The 16,240-nt window shown below is 39.7% G+C and overlaps 2 protein-coding genes across 2 annotated transcripts; both read left to right on the forward strand.

The window, feature by feature from the left end:
• Positions 1-1,825: 1,825 nt before the first annotated feature.
• On the forward strand, positions 1,826-6,562 carry LOC146332462 (guanylyl cyclase-activating protein 2-like). The gene is made up of 4 exons (XM_084716543.1): positions 1,826-2,131; positions 2,218-2,367; positions 4,185-4,281; positions 5,484-6,562. The coding sequence occupies exons 1-4, from the start codon at positions 1,937-1,939 to the stop codon at positions 5,603-5,605; spliced, it is 564 nt and encodes a 187-aa protein (XP_084572669.1). The 5' UTR covers positions 1,826-1,936; the 3' UTR covers positions 5,606-6,562.
• A 4,573-nt stretch (positions 6,563-11,135) lies between these two features.
• Positions 11,136-14,401, forward strand: LOC146332463 (guanylyl cyclase-activating protein 2-like). Its single transcript, XM_084716432.1, has 4 exons — positions 11,136-11,711; positions 11,879-12,028; positions 13,154-13,253; positions 13,379-14,401. The coding sequence occupies exons 1-4, from the start codon at positions 11,508-11,510 to the stop codon at positions 13,498-13,500; spliced, it is 576 nt and encodes a 191-aa protein (XP_084572558.1). The 5' UTR covers positions 11,136-11,507; the 3' UTR covers positions 13,501-14,401.
• Positions 14,402-16,240: the final 1,839 nt, after the last annotated feature.

Consider the following 16,240-nt stretch of genomic DNA (forward strand, 5'->3'; position numbering starts at 1 on the left):
CAATCAGTGTCTGAAGTGCCTTTACTATATTTATCAGCAGTCAGTTTATAAAAATAGCTGCTACACACAATCCCACATTCCCACTCTGGACCAATCCCTGCCTCAGACATACATGGAAACGCCCATCTCATTATCATACAGGCATCAGGAAAATTGGAAATGTTGCATCGGCAAAAGAGAAAAATCAATCATTAAATCTGTGTTAAAGTTAAAAAGAAAAAAAATACTTGAATATTTCTTTTTTCTGATAGCTTTTTACTTTTTCTCCCCACATTTGAAGAAAAATTTAAATACTTTCTACTCCTTACAGTTTCAAAACAGACTCATTATTTCCATTTTAATACATTGAAGGGGAATTATTGTTTTCACGTCATTGCACCTTCCAACATCAAGACTGATTTCCAGCTAAATGGATGGAACAACATAGAAAAGATGATTCATTGTTGTATCCATCAGTGCGTATCACACACAACAGATGTAACAAAACCCAAATTATATAACAAGAAAGACAAGAACAACAACAAGACAAAAAAGATGTAACAAGAAAATGAAAGGGAAAACAGGATGTAAAAGAGATAACAAGACAAAAATGATGTGGAAACAGGACAGAAAAGACGTAGTAAGATGGAAAAGACATCACAGGGAAAAAAAACAACATAAAAGATGTAACAAAACAAAAAAGACATAAAAAATAGGAAGGAAAAGATGTAACAAGACAAGAGAGACATAGGATGAAACAGATGTAAGACGACTAAAAACAATATAAAAGATGTGACAAAACAAAACAGATGAAACAAGACAAAAACAAATGTGAGAAGACTTGAAAACAATGTAAAAGACTGGACGAGACAAAAAAGATGAATAAGATGCACCAAGACAAAAAATATGTAGCAAGATAAAAAAAAAACATGTAAAAGGTATCACAAGACAAAAAAGACATAACAAGGTGGAAAAGACGTAACAAAACAAACAATCTACATAAAAGGAGACAAAAAAAAAACCAAAAAAACATGGTCATCACCCATGCGTTTCTGAAGAGTCACTGTGAAGCTCGCTGGTGGTTCTGGCTGTCATAATTTTGGTAAACCTGCCAGCTGATCTAAAAATTGGCAAAGACGTGGAGCGTGGGTGGAAGTGAGGCAGCTGCCTAACAACTGTGACGACACCCACCTGTCACTCAAAGCGGGCACACCCTTAACTATGCATAACTTTAAGCCTTAATATAATTTAAATGGGTGAATTCTATAAACATTCAGCCCTGTGCAATTAATTATAGAGACCAGAAAACGTAAAGTGGGACATTTTAATATGTGACTCTATGGAGTTTGACTCATTTTTGGAGCCAGCCTCAAGTGGCCGTTTGAGGAACTGCAGTTTTGAGCACTTTCACATGGCTTCCTTTTTCAGCCGTGGAGGTTACTGCTTGGTTGCAATCTGCATCCTCACCACTAGATGCCACTAAATCCTACATGCTGGTCCTTTAAGTGATGGACTCTCTTCTCAGATCACCTGATAGTCTGCTTTGTTGCTCCATAGAGAAGTTTCCTAACTAAGAAAGTCAAACAATCCAAAGTGTTTCTACAGACAGACAGCTGATATCAGAGCCAGCTTCTTTAATGGACTCTACTTTTTCTTTAATTAAGTCGACACCACATTAATCACTGTTTTGGCTCTAAGTAACAACAGTATTGCCAGACTTTCAGACCTACCTGTAGAAAACTCCATTGGCTAAAGATCAAGTGATTAACGAGTTAATCAGATTGACCTGTTGGGACCCTGCTGTCCCTCTGCCCGCCCAGAGAGGCTGGACAGTTGCGCTAAGCTCCTCACTTTGATTAGAGTGTGTGAGCAGACGCCTCAGTGACCTGCAGACTGCCAGAAGACCAAGTTTCACTCAAACAAACAGCCACATCAGGACATCTTTTATCAAGCAGCCATGGGACAAGAAGTGAGCCACCGTGAGGAGATGGACCCGGCTCAGATTCAGGAGCTCTGCATCCTTTTCATGAAGGAGTGTCCGAGCGGCGCCCTGCACCTGCACGAGTTCAAGAGAATCTTTGGGGTCCCAAGCAGCTCATCAGAGGAGTCCCTCTACATCGAGACAATATTTCGCTCCTTTGACACAAATGGGGTAAAAGATGCAGCAGTTTCTCTTTATTATAGAAGTAGACTTTTTTAGTTCTGTTGTCAATGCAATTCTGCTTTCTTTGCTCACAGGATAACAGGCTGGATTTCCTCGAGTACGTAGCAGCTCTTCACCTGATATTACGGGGGAATCTTGAAGATAGACTCAAATGGTCTTTTAAGATGTACGACAAGGATGGGAACGGCAAACTGGACAGACAGGAGGTGAAACGGATCATAAGGGTAAGAGAGCACTTCAGATGTCAGCTGTTTATTATCAAAATGACTTTCTGGTAACTTTATACAGAATGTTATGAGTAAAGAAGAACGAAATGTGGTGTTAAATGTTGAACTGTTGTGTACAATTGTCAAAAATACTATGTTTCATAACACAAATCCTCTCAAGTCAGGTTATGAAACTGTCCTAGTGATGAGGCTTAGGGCCCCAGGGGTCGTGCCCTGCAGGTTCACAGTGCATTAGAGCAGGAGTGGGAGGTCTCTCTGAGGGCTATTCTTGAAGTCTTCGGTCTTCTTAACAGTAAGCCTCTAAATTCAGAGACATAAAATTAGCCCACTGCCCACACGGTCTGATTTACTCGACAGGAATAGGGTATTATCTGTTACAGTGATCCAAAAGTAAAGTGTTTTATTCACCTCATTCATAGGACACAACTGAAAACCTCCAGAGTTGGATTTGTTTGCATGGTCTTCTTATTCGTCTTATTTCACACTGTATGTTCAGAATTAAATGCTTTAGTTCAGGAGTTGATTTTTTTAGTTGTTTTTGGCATCCATAACAAATTTATGGAGACTCATGAAGACTAACTGAATTCAAAATTTAGAGGAAAAGGCACCAAGTCTTTTCTATTATTAAAACTGTTTTTTATGTGATAATAACTTTACCCTGAAAAAAGAAAAATAGCTGAGATGATTCAAAATTTCAAGGCAACGTGCTGCAATAGATTTATAAGTTTTAAGGCCAGCTAAACTTTAAAAAGTTTTGCCGACCTGTAATCTTTCATTGCAATAACTTATTTTTCTTCTTTAGATAAACTTGAATCTTTGAGTTTTAGGAACACAAAAAACATGTATTTCAAAATTTGGTCACAGTGAACTGTGAACCTGATTTGTCTTTATTTTGGTGCCTGAAGATTAAATGGTTTTAACTGAAAACATAAAAAAATTAACCATCATTTACTTTCACTTGAATGAATTTACTCTAGATTTTTTAAAAACACAATTCCTCAATTTTCAAAATTCAAATGTTTAAGTTTATCTAAAGAAGAAAAGTAAAATATCTCAACAAAATATCAGCAGTTGATAAAACTTGGGTTGAGCTCAAAACTCATAATTCTATTGATGTTCATTGTCTGAACTTTTTCATAGACCTTTAACAATGATAAATGAAAATTAAAATGTTAAAGAAATAACTGTTATTTATCTCCATTTAATTTTTTGCCAAAGTCACAGGGATCCACTGAAGAGGGGCTAAAGAGCCGCAGGTCCAGACCCTCGGGTCCGTCAGTGTGATCTCATGGTGGATAAATAGTCATGGAAACATCACGTGTCATCCAACACATTTCACATGCTGCATTTTATGAATTTTGGACATGCAGGACAGGACAAAGTCCAGTGACCTTCATCAGGTCACAGTCACAGTTTGGTTCAATTCAGGCCCCAAAACTATTTGGTTAGATTCAGGAAAAGGTAACATAAGTTAAAAACATTACGTAAGTTAACTTATGTGTGTAACTTAAAATGAGTCCATGTTGATGTTCAGTTTTGGATGGAACACAAACCCCCGTCTCCTGTGTTTGTTTGACCCGCTCCAACCTCCTCCAGACACACACCTACACTTCTGTATGTCACCTGACTTTATTTCCACCATGACATTTTCAAGTAAAATGACGAGCCGTCTCCTCAGTGTAAGTCAGTAGGCACTTATGTAAGATGACACGCTGAAAACAGACATGGTGATTACACACAGAGTGACTGAAGATAAACACACCATTTGGTGAGACCAGATTGTTAATGTTCCTCTTTTCTTTTATCTCACACAGATCATTCACAAAATCAAACTCCAGACGAGCGACGTCGACATGACGCCGTCTGAAATCTGCGACAGAATATTTGAGCTTGTTGACCAGAATAATGACGGTAAGTAAGAAAACATTTTTAAAAAATGTAAAAATACTCAGACCTTTTAAAATATTGTGTTTGTGTTTGTATGGACTTTGTGTCCATTGTGTGTGTTTTTAAGGTGTAAGTTCAGCTTGTCTTTAAAGGGATAGTTCGTGTTTAATACTCGATGAATGAGACATAAATTTGTGACGACTCAAAATTTCAAGGCAACTTACTGTCATAAAGTCTGGAGTTTTGCGCTCAACTCAAACTCTTAAGTTTTTAAATAAACTAAAAAAAAAGTTTTGCTGACCTATGATCTTTATATTGAGGGAATTTACCTTTATTCTTTGGATAAACTGATTTGTCACTTTCTGGGTACTTGAAAATGAAAGAAAATATTGAAACATTAACTTTCAAACTAATTATTCACTTTCATCTTAGTATGTTTACTCTGTAATTTTTGAAATGCAATTTTTGGGAGTTCCTGAAACTCAAAGATTCAAGTTCATACAAAGAAGAAAACTAAATTATCTTTAAACTTTTGTTTTTATTTGTTACATTTTTTTTAAAGCTTAAGAGTTGAAGCTGGGCTCAAAACTCAACATTTTTAGTTTTAATTTAACTTTTGCATTTTTACAGTGTAGGATGTTTTATCTGACTTCCTATCTGAGACAAACTCAGTGCATTTAGACAGAATGAACAGACTCTTGTTTTTTTCTCTCAACACTAAAACAATATACACAATTAATTACTTTATAAAAGTTTTGTGAATATATAAATCTTAAATTTCTGTTTTATTTATCTGGTGACCCAAATAAAATCTCCTGTGACTCACCTGTGGGTCACGACCTGGTCTTTGGGAATGACTGATCTAAATCCCTCAGGTCCTCTGGTCGTGGTCTTTTAATGATCTCCAAAGTCAGAACAAAAACCCACGGTGAGGCATCTTTTATCCACGTTTGTGGAACAGCCTGAAGACCTGCAGAGTGTGCTGATGTTTTAATTTGTATGAAGCATTTTGTGTTACATGTTACATGTTAGCAAACACTTAAACTGATGTTGATGTTGTAGGTGTCTAAAACAGATTTTGCTGCTGACCCTGTCCACAGCAGCACATTGCTTAGCTTCCTACACCGGTTCCCTCACCAGTTTCCTTGAAGTTGTGACCCAGATTATTTTACCGCTGTTATTCTTTGATGTTTTGTGTTGTTTTGTTGTATTCTTGTGCCTGACAGGTCAGATAACCCTGTCTGAGTTCATGGAGGGAGCTCAGAAGGACCAGTGGGTCATGAACCTGCTGAAGCTGGACGTCAACGCCACCGGCTGGGTGATCCAGAACTGCGAGAAACTACCGTGATCTGTGACTGCGTGGGCTCGGAGCCCACAGGTTTTTTTTTGTTTGAGGCTGACACACTGGCGCTGTGTTCAGGGGATTTGCCTGCGTCTCCGTGTGGAGCTCCCTGACATTTGGAGCTGGAGCTCAGTGCACTTTTTCACAGCTGCAGTTCTTTGCTGTGATTTCGCCTGCTGATCCAAGTCCTGTGTGTTTGTGGTCCATCTGCCATCAAGCTAATATCTGTCAAAGGAAATTCAGTACACAGAGAACACATGGTGTTGAAGACAGTGCAGTCATTTATTGTGTATTTATTTTATTTTTATTGCATGTGTTTTTAGTTTAGCAATGACGGCCATAGTGGATTAAAAATAATAATAACCCGTAAAGCAGTGGTGGAAGAAGTGCTCAGACTGTTTACTTTAAAAGTAGGGATACCATGATATAAAAGTACTCTATTACATGTAAAAGTCCTGCATTCAAAATTCTAAGTAAAAGTACAACTACTGTCAAATGTAAAATAACTCAGAATGACTGTTTTCACAGCATTGTATTATTATAGAGTTTTATATCAAGCTGATTTTATCATGAAAGAACATGTAAGAGCATTTTAATGTTGTAGTTTGTCAATGTGGTGCCAATTTGATGTCTTTTTTAATACTGCATCATATCATAAAAGCATATTACATGTTTTAATGTAAAAAGTAACTTGTATCATCGCAGTCAAATAAATGTAGCAGAGTAAAAAGTAAATTTTTCCTCTGAAATGTAGGACTAAAAAGTAAGAAAGGATGAAAATACTCAAGTAAAGTATGATAAAATTGTACTTAGTTACAGCACTTGAGTAAATGTACTTACTTCCGCCACTACTCCAAAGTAAATATAACTTTGCATTATTACCAAAAATTAAATCATTTCTTAATTATGTGATATAAGTGATTATAATCGGGCTATTTATTATTAATGTTTAGTCGTGTTTTTAGTTTATATATACAAATAGATTCATGGCACACATATACTTGTTTCTGCACAGGGGTGGAAACATCATCCATCAAGCCAGTGAATAGTTCTGTTTAGTTCTGGTGTTTTTAAATAAATCAGTATTAGCTGATCAGGCAGAGAAACATAAACATAATTAGATATATAATTAGGTAATATATCATTTAAAGGTTCCCTGGGGAGTTTCAGATCTATGTGAACACCATGCGTGGCTCCATGTTTTGTTTGTATAAAACGCTTTCAGTGTGCTTGTTAGAGCCCAAGGACACACCAAGTGTAAACATGTCATAACGTCACTCATCGCTTTGTGGACTTTTGCTTTGAAGTCTGGCATCATGGCCAACGCTATCTTGGTTTTTTGACGACAGAGGTGACCATATTTGGATGAGAAGGTGAAGCTGGGGAACTAATCTGATTGGATCTGACTGAAAATCCTGTAGACACACCCTGGTAGCAACTTGTCAAGCAGGAGGTAGGCCCACCCTGAAGCATTCCCTGATTTATGGACCATAATTTACAAAATGAGCATCATGCTGCATCGAGGAAGATTTGAAACCAGTGACTCAGACCCTAAACTCATTAAGAAAAACTGTCAGATGTCTTAAATCAAGTGTTAAGTGGGCTCTTTTTCTCATAGACTTCAATACAATCAGACTTCTTTTTGCAACCAGTGGAGTCGCCCCCTGCTGGCCATTACAGAGAATGCATGTTTACTCCACTGGATGTAAACAGAACTTTTATTTTACAGGTAAACTCCACAGGGAGCCTTCAACAGGGACGACACCATCAGATATTGTGATTTAAGAATTAAAGTAATGCAACAGATGACACAGCATCAAGCCGAACTCCCTTACAAAGATGTCATTTCGACTGTGTTAGCGAACAGTTGCCTTGTTACAGAAAAAGCACAGCAAACTTTAGTATTTATTGAATTCTGCGCAAGTGATTATTTTCATTTCACACATAATCATTTGTTAATATAAACACACTGGTTTGTACAGTTTGAATATATTCTCAAACTATCATTTCAGCAATGAGACTGAATTCACTGAAAACATGCCCGCTCCTGAGATTAATGTTTGAAATATCTAATGAAATCAGATATTTCTGTAGTTTTGCATTTTCTGTTTATAATGAGAAACCCTAAAACATCACAGCAGAATATTATGTAATCTCATTTTATTTTTGTCTTTGCACAAGACTGAAGAAAATGTTTCAGGTGAAGGGAAAACTCTGTACTGTGTCTGCTTCAGATGTGCATTTTTTGTAATTAAAAAATATTTTTATATGAACTTCATGCAGTTTTCTTTGATTGTTTTTACACCCATTGTGTTGATGATTCTGCCACCCAAGTCAGAAATATTCCAGATTCTGCAAATCCTCCACCCAGAGGCTTTAAACATAATCCTCAGAGGCTCAATGTGAACAGGAAAGTCTCATCTGTCAGTCAGTTCATGACTGATCTAAAGTGCATGAGGAGAGAAGACGGCATTAAACACTAGAGCTGCAATGATTGATTGCTTAATCAATTATTAATTGATTATTAAATGAATTGCCAACTGTTCTGACAATCAATTGATCAGTGTGATCGTATTTTAGGAAGAACAAATTCCAGCTTCTTAAAAATGTGAATATATTTTGTTTTCTTTAGTCTGCTGTGACAGTAAACCTAATATGTTTGTTCTGTGGACAAAACAAGACATTTAGAGGGATAGTTCATTCATTCATTCATTCATTATCTTCCGCTTAATCCGGGGCCGGGTCGCGGGGGCAGCAGTCTGAGCAGGGACACCCAGACTTCCCTCTCCCTGGACACTTCTTCCAGGTGTTCCGGAGGGACCCCAAGGCGTTCCCAGGCCAGCCAAGCGACGTAGTCACTCCAGCGTGTCCTGGGTCTTCCCCGGGGCCTCCTCCCAGTGGGGCATGCCCGGAACACCTCCCTAGGCAGGCGCCCAGGAGGCATCCGATATAGATGTCCAAGCCACCTCAGCTGACTCCTCTCGACGTGGAGGAGCAGCGGCTCTACTCCGAGCTCCTCCCGGGTGACAGAGCTCCTCACCCTATCTCTAAGGGAGCGCCCCGCCACCCTGCGGAGGAAACTCATTTCAGCCGCTTGTATCCGAGATCTTGTTCTTTCGGTCATGACCCAGAGTTCATGACCATAGGTGAGGGTAGGAACGTAGATTGACCGGAAAATCGAGAGCTTCGCCTTTCGGCTCAGCTCCTTCTTCCCCACGACAGACCGGCGCAACGACCGCATTACTGCTGCCGCCGCACCAATCCGTCTGTCGATCTCGCGTTCCATCCTCCCCTCACTCGTAAACAAAACCCCAAGATACTTAAACTCCTCCACTTGGGGCAGGGACTCTTCTCCGACCCGGAGGGAACAAGCCATCTTTTTCCGGTCGAGAACCATGGCCTCAGACTTGGAGGTGCTGATTCTCATCCCAGCTGCTTCACACTCGGCTGCAAACCGCCCCAGTACATGCTGAAGGTCCTGGTTCGAAGGAGCCAACAGGACAACATCATCTGCAAAAAGCAGAGATGAGATCCTGTGGTCCCCGAATCGGACTCCCTCTGGCCCCTGGCTGCGCCTAGAAATTCTGTCCATAAAAATAATGAACAGAACCGGTGACAAAGGACAGCCCTGCCTGAGTCCAACATGGACCGGGAACAGGTCTGACTTACTGCCGGCAATGCGAACCAAGCTCCTGCTCCGATCATACAGAGACCGTACGGCCCTTAGCAGAGGGCCCCGAACTCCATACTCCTGAAGCACCTCCCACAGAATGCCACGAGGGACACAGTCAAATGCCTTCTCCAAGTCCACAAAGCACATGTGGACTGGTTGGGCAAACTCCCATGAGCCCTCAAGCACCCTGCGGAGGGTGTAGAGCTGGTCCAGTGTTCCACGACCAGGACGAAAACCGCATTGTTCCTCTTGGATCCGAGGTTCGACTATCGGCCGAATTCTCCTCTCCAGTACCCTGGAATAGACTTTACCAGGGAGGCTGAGGAGTGTGATCCCCCTGTAGTTGGAGCACACCCTCCGGTCCCCCTTTTTAAATAGAGGGACCACCACCCCGGTCTGCCAGTCCAGTTCATCCAAAAATGAAAATTCAGTCATTATCTACTCACCCTCATACTGATTGAAGGTTGTATTTAGATTTTCAGTCCACAAAACATTGCTGGAGTTTCACAGGAAAACAGTGTTGCAGAATCTCCTAAACAATAGGATCTAATAGGAGGCTTGGATTAGAACAGATGAGCAGGATGGAGGCATCTTATGTTGAAAATTGGTCACCATTCACTTCCATTGTTTGGGAGATTCTGCAACACTGTTTCCCTGTGAAACTCAGCAGTGTTTTGTGGACTAAAAAACTAAACCTGAACTTCAATCGGCATGAGGGTGAGTAGATAATGACTGAATTTTCATTTTTGGGTGAACTATCCCTTTAGGGACTTCAACCTGTGTTTTGAGAAACACGTAAAAAAACACTTCTGACATTTTATAGACCAGACTAATTGATTGAATGACAATAAAAAATAACTGTTATCTCCAACTATATTTTACACGTCACATGAAGTGATCAAATTGATAAATGAAACAACTATTTTGCAAATATTGACCTTTGCTGTGATTTTATCTGCAAACTGAATGATCCTGGTAAAATCTGTGCAGTTGCAGCAGAGCCCAGACATCCAAAGAGCCCACTGACCTTTCACTGACAGATTTACAGACTCCTCATCTTGTATTCTTCATAACCGGGTTACCAATGGTTGCAAACAATAAGTCCTTGTAAAAAATATTCACTAGCAATGACCAGAGCATAATAGTATGTGATCTAAGGTCTAAGGCGTCATACGCGCTGGGCGAGAGGGGTTGCTGTCTGATGGTGCCGACTAGTGGCGGGCAGCTGCATAACACCTTAGAGGCAACAGTTAACTGGCACTGTGCATGAATAAAATATTAAAAAATAGTTTAACTGATTAGTATTTCTGGTGCCGTCATTTAATGTTCATGGAGTCGACTAATAGGGCACATTCCTTCCTCCTGTGCTAGGGGTGCAAACACCAACACATTGGTGCTACAAGCTCACAGTCCTGGCAGAGTCAGGTAATACAACTGCTAGCTGCATGGCTAACTGGGCTAACTAGCTAACAGCAGCTAGTGGTTACTCTGGTGATATGCTGCCCCCTGTTTGTTTGGAGTATGAATCTGTCGTGTTGTCAGTTCTTACATATTGCGTCTTTAATAAGACCATTGACATGTTTGGCAGGTAAGATTCAGGAGCAACAACAATCCATGATCATGAACTTATTTTTTTTCTTAAAGTCTCTTTAGTCACAAGTCAAACTTAAATATAATTTGAATTTACTGCATATTTGGATGAAACAGGTGGGACTTTATTGTGTTTTTTTGGGAACAGAATCGATTAGTGGCTGGTGGCTGAACTGTGCTCAGACCTCATCGGATCAACGTCACCAAGACCACGATCACTCAGGCTTTGACATCATGTGTCTTTTAATCTCGCTGAGAGCTCACTGGTGGCCTTTTGTCTACATGGGGGCAATCCACTTTCTGCTGTCAAAGAGCTAAACAAGCTGTTTTTTTATGAGCAAATTCATCATTTTTCAGCATCAAGAGAATCACTGTTTTCTTCAGAGCAGTGGAGGGATTTTGTCAAATTTAAGCAAACACAAGTATTAAGGAAAATGGGGAAGTCTGATGAGGGATTTGGAGAAGATCACTGAAAAGTCAATAGGATTTGTCCTGCAGGTTACCCTGAAATAGACCACATAGGTCTGACTGCTGCCAAGCCATGGATTCATGGCCAGTGCTCAGTGATGAATGTGCTTGACAGCTTCTGTGTAGGTTTTTTATTATTTTCACAACTTATTATTTTGCCTGTTTGTATTTAAAGTCATGGGACAAGCACAAAGTGGCTCAGAAGATAGGGAGGTGACTCTTGATAACATCCAGGAACTCTACCGTAAGTTCGCAAGTGAATGTCCGAGTGGAAATCTGCACCTTCACGAATTCAAGAAGATCTTTGGAATCAACAGCAGCTCCACAGAAGAAGAAGCTGCGTACATGGACAATGTGTTTCGATCCTTCGACACAAATAAGGTAAAGTTGCAGTGACTTGTGTACATATTTAACGTATAAATCTAGAAATAAGCACAGAGAAGAGAGTTCACAAGTACAGTTTTGAATCAGTTGGATAAAACAATGTGCATATCAGTCTGACAGTAGTTTGTTTGACTGATCTGTTCTCCGTCCTGTTTGCTTCTCAGGATGGTCAGATTGACTTCCTGGAGTATGTGGCAGCGGTACATCTCGTTCTTCGTGGGAAACTCGAGGACAAACTGAGATGGTCTTTTAAAGTTTATGACAGAGATGGAAACGGCTGTTTGGACAGACAGGAAGTGAGACACATCATCAAAGTAAGTATTCAAGCATTTTATTTATCATTAAAAATTCTACTTGCATCATTTACCTTAGAATATTTTGCAGAATTTGATTGGACACAAATACCTCTCTAATATATCTACAATCCACATTTTTCCACTGTAGCTTTTAGTTTATGTTCCTCTATGTCAGCGGTTCCCAAACATTTTCTGGCATACCTCCCTTCAGAAGCCCCCAACAATTCAGCCCCCCACCGCCACCCCCCCCCACCCAAGAGTCAGAGTCACTTTTTTCCTCACCTAGGCATGAAAAGTGCACCTGTGTAAGAATTTGCAGTACCAGCAGGGGGCGACAATGACAGGCACAAAGGAAAATCGCAGTTTAAAGAGTGACTCACCAGTCAGCCCTGACTTCCTGACCAGACTCTGCCAAACAGAAATTTCACACAGGAGATCAGTGATCATTTCCTCCTGTGAAAGGAAAAGGAAGGAAGTATTCATTTTAGACCTAAAACCTGACACCAGTATGGTGGATCAGCAGATGTATTACATGCTTTGGGGTTGCATAAAACAGTTGTTTAACATTCAGTTAACAGTAGCTGCAAACAACTTTAACTAGTTCTTAAGGGTAGAATCAGTGGAATTTGTCAGTTGCTGTTTGTTAGCAAATCAGAAAGATAGTTGATTGTTGAGTCTTGTTTTCAGGACTTCAAATTTTTAAGGATGAGGATAATGAGAACATAAGAAGGTGCAGGTGGAGGGCAGGGTCTCCATTAAAAAACAAAAGAAAAACAAACAAAAAACATTATTTCACAACTTTTAAAAACATTTTAGAAACAATAAATTAGCTACTTTCTTTTATGTCTTGCAGAAACATTTTTAAAAGTGAAAAAACAAACAAACAGTAGTTAACAGTAGTTATTCACGTGTTTTGAGGACATTTATAAACAAACATGTTATTCATGTCATTACCCAGCATTATTAATGAATACACACATGGATTTACATGGGCACAGAGGTTAAATGTCTTTGTATGATAAATTACTACATTAATATAATTTGTCTTCACTTGACCTCACAGACATGTCAGTGTGAGAGGTTCCTGCAAATATTTAAACTGAAAGCAGCTCATCTTTTTTGTCCTTTTGTCCATCTTCTCAGATTATTTACAAGATTAGGAAGCACAATGACCCGGGTGTCAAAGTGAATATTGAAGATACCTGTGACAGAATATTTGAGCTGGTGGACAAGAACGGAGACAGTAAGTTCTGAGCTATTTGTAATTTAATGTGCACAGGCAGATCTTTCCTTGTGCTGTTAGAAAGGTACTTTGATGAACATAAATTCTGACTGTGTGTCACTGTGTTCCTCTTGTGAATTGTGCAGGTCAGATTTCTTTGGAGGAATTTATCGAGGGAGCTAATAAAGACCCGTGGGTGATGGATCAGCTCAAACTGGACATTGGACCCTGTGACTGGTTCATTGAGAAACAGGAGAAGAAACCCTGATTTTATAGTGTATATTTATGGTAAATGATTGGACACTAAGTGACAGTTATGATCCGCTGTCGGTGTTCAGTCCTGCTGTCGTTTACGCACAGAAGCATCAGAGAAAATTTGGCACCAGGTTTGGATGTTTTTATCCAAGGGATCTGCATCTTGATTTCAGATCAGATTGTAGATTCAGGATCACCTCAGTGATCATTTCTTCATTTGGGGACATGCCAACATGCTTGACGATGCAACCTGAATCTTCCATTAAATCTTCAATCTGATCACGGTCTCTTTTTTTGGAAGAGAAGCCACGAGAAGTCATGTTCATCTTCTAACAAGTGTGAGACACACAGCCATGTGTCATGGCTCTAAAATGTTTTTTTTTTTTTTTTTAACATCGAAGAACTGCTACGTGGAGATCATCGACCTGAGCCCCCCAAACAAGCTGAGCACCCTTTGACGTAATTTGTGGATCATCAGTTTTACAAGTAATACATCCAACTGGTATCAGCTGAAACTTTAACCGACACGACTCACTGTGTAGCAACAAGTAATTAATGCTGAGGAACTGTGATGTGGTGCTGGTTTTTAATTTGTTTTCCAAAAACATTGGAACAATTTGTATTGCGTCTGTTCCTGTTCAGCATGCCAATTGAGAGACCCGCCCTCCTTAGTTACTGTTGCTATGTCAAGCTCTCCATTCTTGCACTGCATTCATTTTGTTTACAGTGATAATGGTGGCATGCTCTAATTTCTACCTGACAACTGTTGATTTTGTGGCAAAAATACTCACAAGCAGATTTCATAAGTGTGACTGGCTGATGTAAGCTAAAGCTAATGCTAATTTGATTTGAGTCAGCTGAGAGTCTCCAGCTGACATTTTAATGTTTCCATCTGACGCGTAAAACAAGAAACCTGTTTATGTAAAGTTAGCTAACAGCTGCGTACATGATATAACATTAATGCTAACAGACTGAGGCTAAAGCTAGCTTACATCTCAGCAAGCACTGGTCAGATGGTGAAATACAGCAGGTATATCTACATGATAGATGACAGAAATACACTCATTAACGTGGGAAAAGGAAGAGCAGGGACTCGATCAGTGCAGCGGACCTTGAGACGGGTCACCCAGCCAGACCAGCTGGACCACGATCGCAGAAGAGAGTCAGGATAAGAGCTAAGCTAATTCAGCTTAAACTTGAGACAGCAAGCCAGAGAGAGATGAATCATCGTCGACCCACTTTGATTCTTCATCAGCCCACATCCTCCTCCTCAAACCCCCACAGAACAAATGCAGATGCAGTGGGATCTAACAAGTTTGTCTGGAGGTAAAGTTACTGCAGCTAGTAAGCTAGTGTTAGTTAGCCAGTTGTGATTTTACGGTATTTTTTCTACAATATTTTATTATATGCAAAGTCGTCACCGGTTGCTGGGCAAACTCACAGCAGACCTGTTACCTGGTCCAGACCTGACATGAACAAGTGTTTGTTTGTTTGTTTTTTCCTTAAGTAGGCCAGATTACATACTGTCACATATACACTGCAGGCTAACTTTCTCTACATAAAAAATTTAGGATATTTTCCCATTTTTTATGTGTTGTATGCATTGCAACATAAATGAGAGCATCATCAATGAATCACAGTCCTGAACAGTTTAAAATATAGACAAAACTGTTAAAGTTTTTGTCAAGATTTCTGTTTCCAAACTTAAGTTGATTTTTTTCTGTTTCTGATTATTAAACACAAATCTGATGCAAAATCTCTTGATGTTGGGCCAAATGACAGTGATGATTTTTGCATATTGTCTTGATCAGTGCAGTCATGGCTTTATCATCATCTGTAATTCTCTTATCACTGTGTGCCTGGTTTAAAATCCAGAATGATCATATGTTTTTTTCTGACCTGCTGTTATGAGAGGCCATCTGAGCGTGAGTCATAAAGAAAATAGGAAGCGCAGGAGAGGATGATAACAAGAGTGCGTGAGCTGCACCAGTGTGGGGCCACGTGAATAAGATGTCGTCAGTAAACTTAAATAAAATAATGTCTGCTGTCAATGAATGAAACAAACAAAAGACTAAACCTGTGTTCAGCTTTATTACTCGACACGACCTATATGTACAGATTAGCTTGACTCCTAATACAAGAACACAGACAAACATGCTCTTTAGCTGCTTTATGGACACGTCATGGGAGCTTTTACTGTATGGATTTAGTCTGACTTACTATTCTCAGCCTTTAAGGCTCTTTACTGTTACAGTATGATATCCTCTGGCTTCACAGTGACACCAATGAGCACCACACAGACACATATATTTTTTTAATACACTTGAATTATTGTCACTTGTATTTCACAGTAACAATTTTAATGTGTTTTCCTATCTGTTGTCATCTTCTCCAGGAGACCACTGGCTTACATTTGTTTTTCTGTGGTGGGAAAATCAGTTTTTGCACAGACTTGTAGGTCATACATCATGTTGGCTTTTATAATTGTCTGACTGGTGTGGTTTTGCAGTTGTACATAAATTTATATTAAAAAATTTTATTTATGTGTGAGATGGGTCAGTGGGTGGGTGAGGTGGGCGGTTCTGAAGGCAATGGATATCATAGTGTTACTGCAAAGAGCCTTAAAGGCTCAGATTAGTACAACAGACTAAATCCACACAGTGAAAGGTCACACAGGGTCTTCACAGAGGGACTGGAGAACTGATGTCACCGTGTCCACACACATGTGATGCACCACCTCCTGCAAGAAAGTT

This window comes from Lutjanus erythropterus, chromosome 1, assembly GCF_056507025.1.
Source record: "Lutjanus erythropterus isolate fLutEry1 chromosome 1, fLutEry1.hap2, whole genome shotgun sequence".
NCBI lineage: Eukaryota > Metazoa > Chordata > Actinopteri > Lutjaniformes > Lutjanidae > Lutjanus > Lutjanus erythropterus.

What these genes read in the sequence shown, in the direction of transcription:
- LOC146332462 (XM_084716543.1), top strand. Translation starts at nt 1,937, where the DNA reads ATGGGACAAGAAGTGAGCCACCGTGAGGAGATGGACCCGGCTCAGATT. An exon ending in AGGTGAAACGGATCATAAGG is followed by an intron (nt 2,368 to 4,184) that starts GTAAGAGAGCAC and finishes TATCTCACACAG; the next exon opens with ATCATTCACAAAATCAAACT. An exon ending in TGTTGACCAGAATAATGACG is followed by an intron (nt 4,282 to 5,483) that starts GTAAGTAAGAAA and finishes TGTGCCTGACAG; the next exon opens with GTCAGATAACCCTGTCTGAG.
- LOC146332463 (XM_084716432.1), top strand. Translation starts at nt 11,508, where the DNA reads ATGGGACAAGCACAAAGTGGCTCAGAAGATAGGGAGGTGACTCTTGAT. An exon ending in AAGTGAGACACATCATCAAA is followed by an intron (nt 12,029 to 13,153) that starts GTAAGTATTCAA and finishes CCATCTTCTCAG; the next exon opens with ATTATTTACAAGATTAGGAA. An exon ending in GGTGGACAAGAACGGAGACA is followed by an intron (nt 13,254 to 13,378) that starts GTAAGTTCTGAG and finishes TGAATTGTGCAG; the next exon opens with GTCAGATTTCTTTGGAGGAA.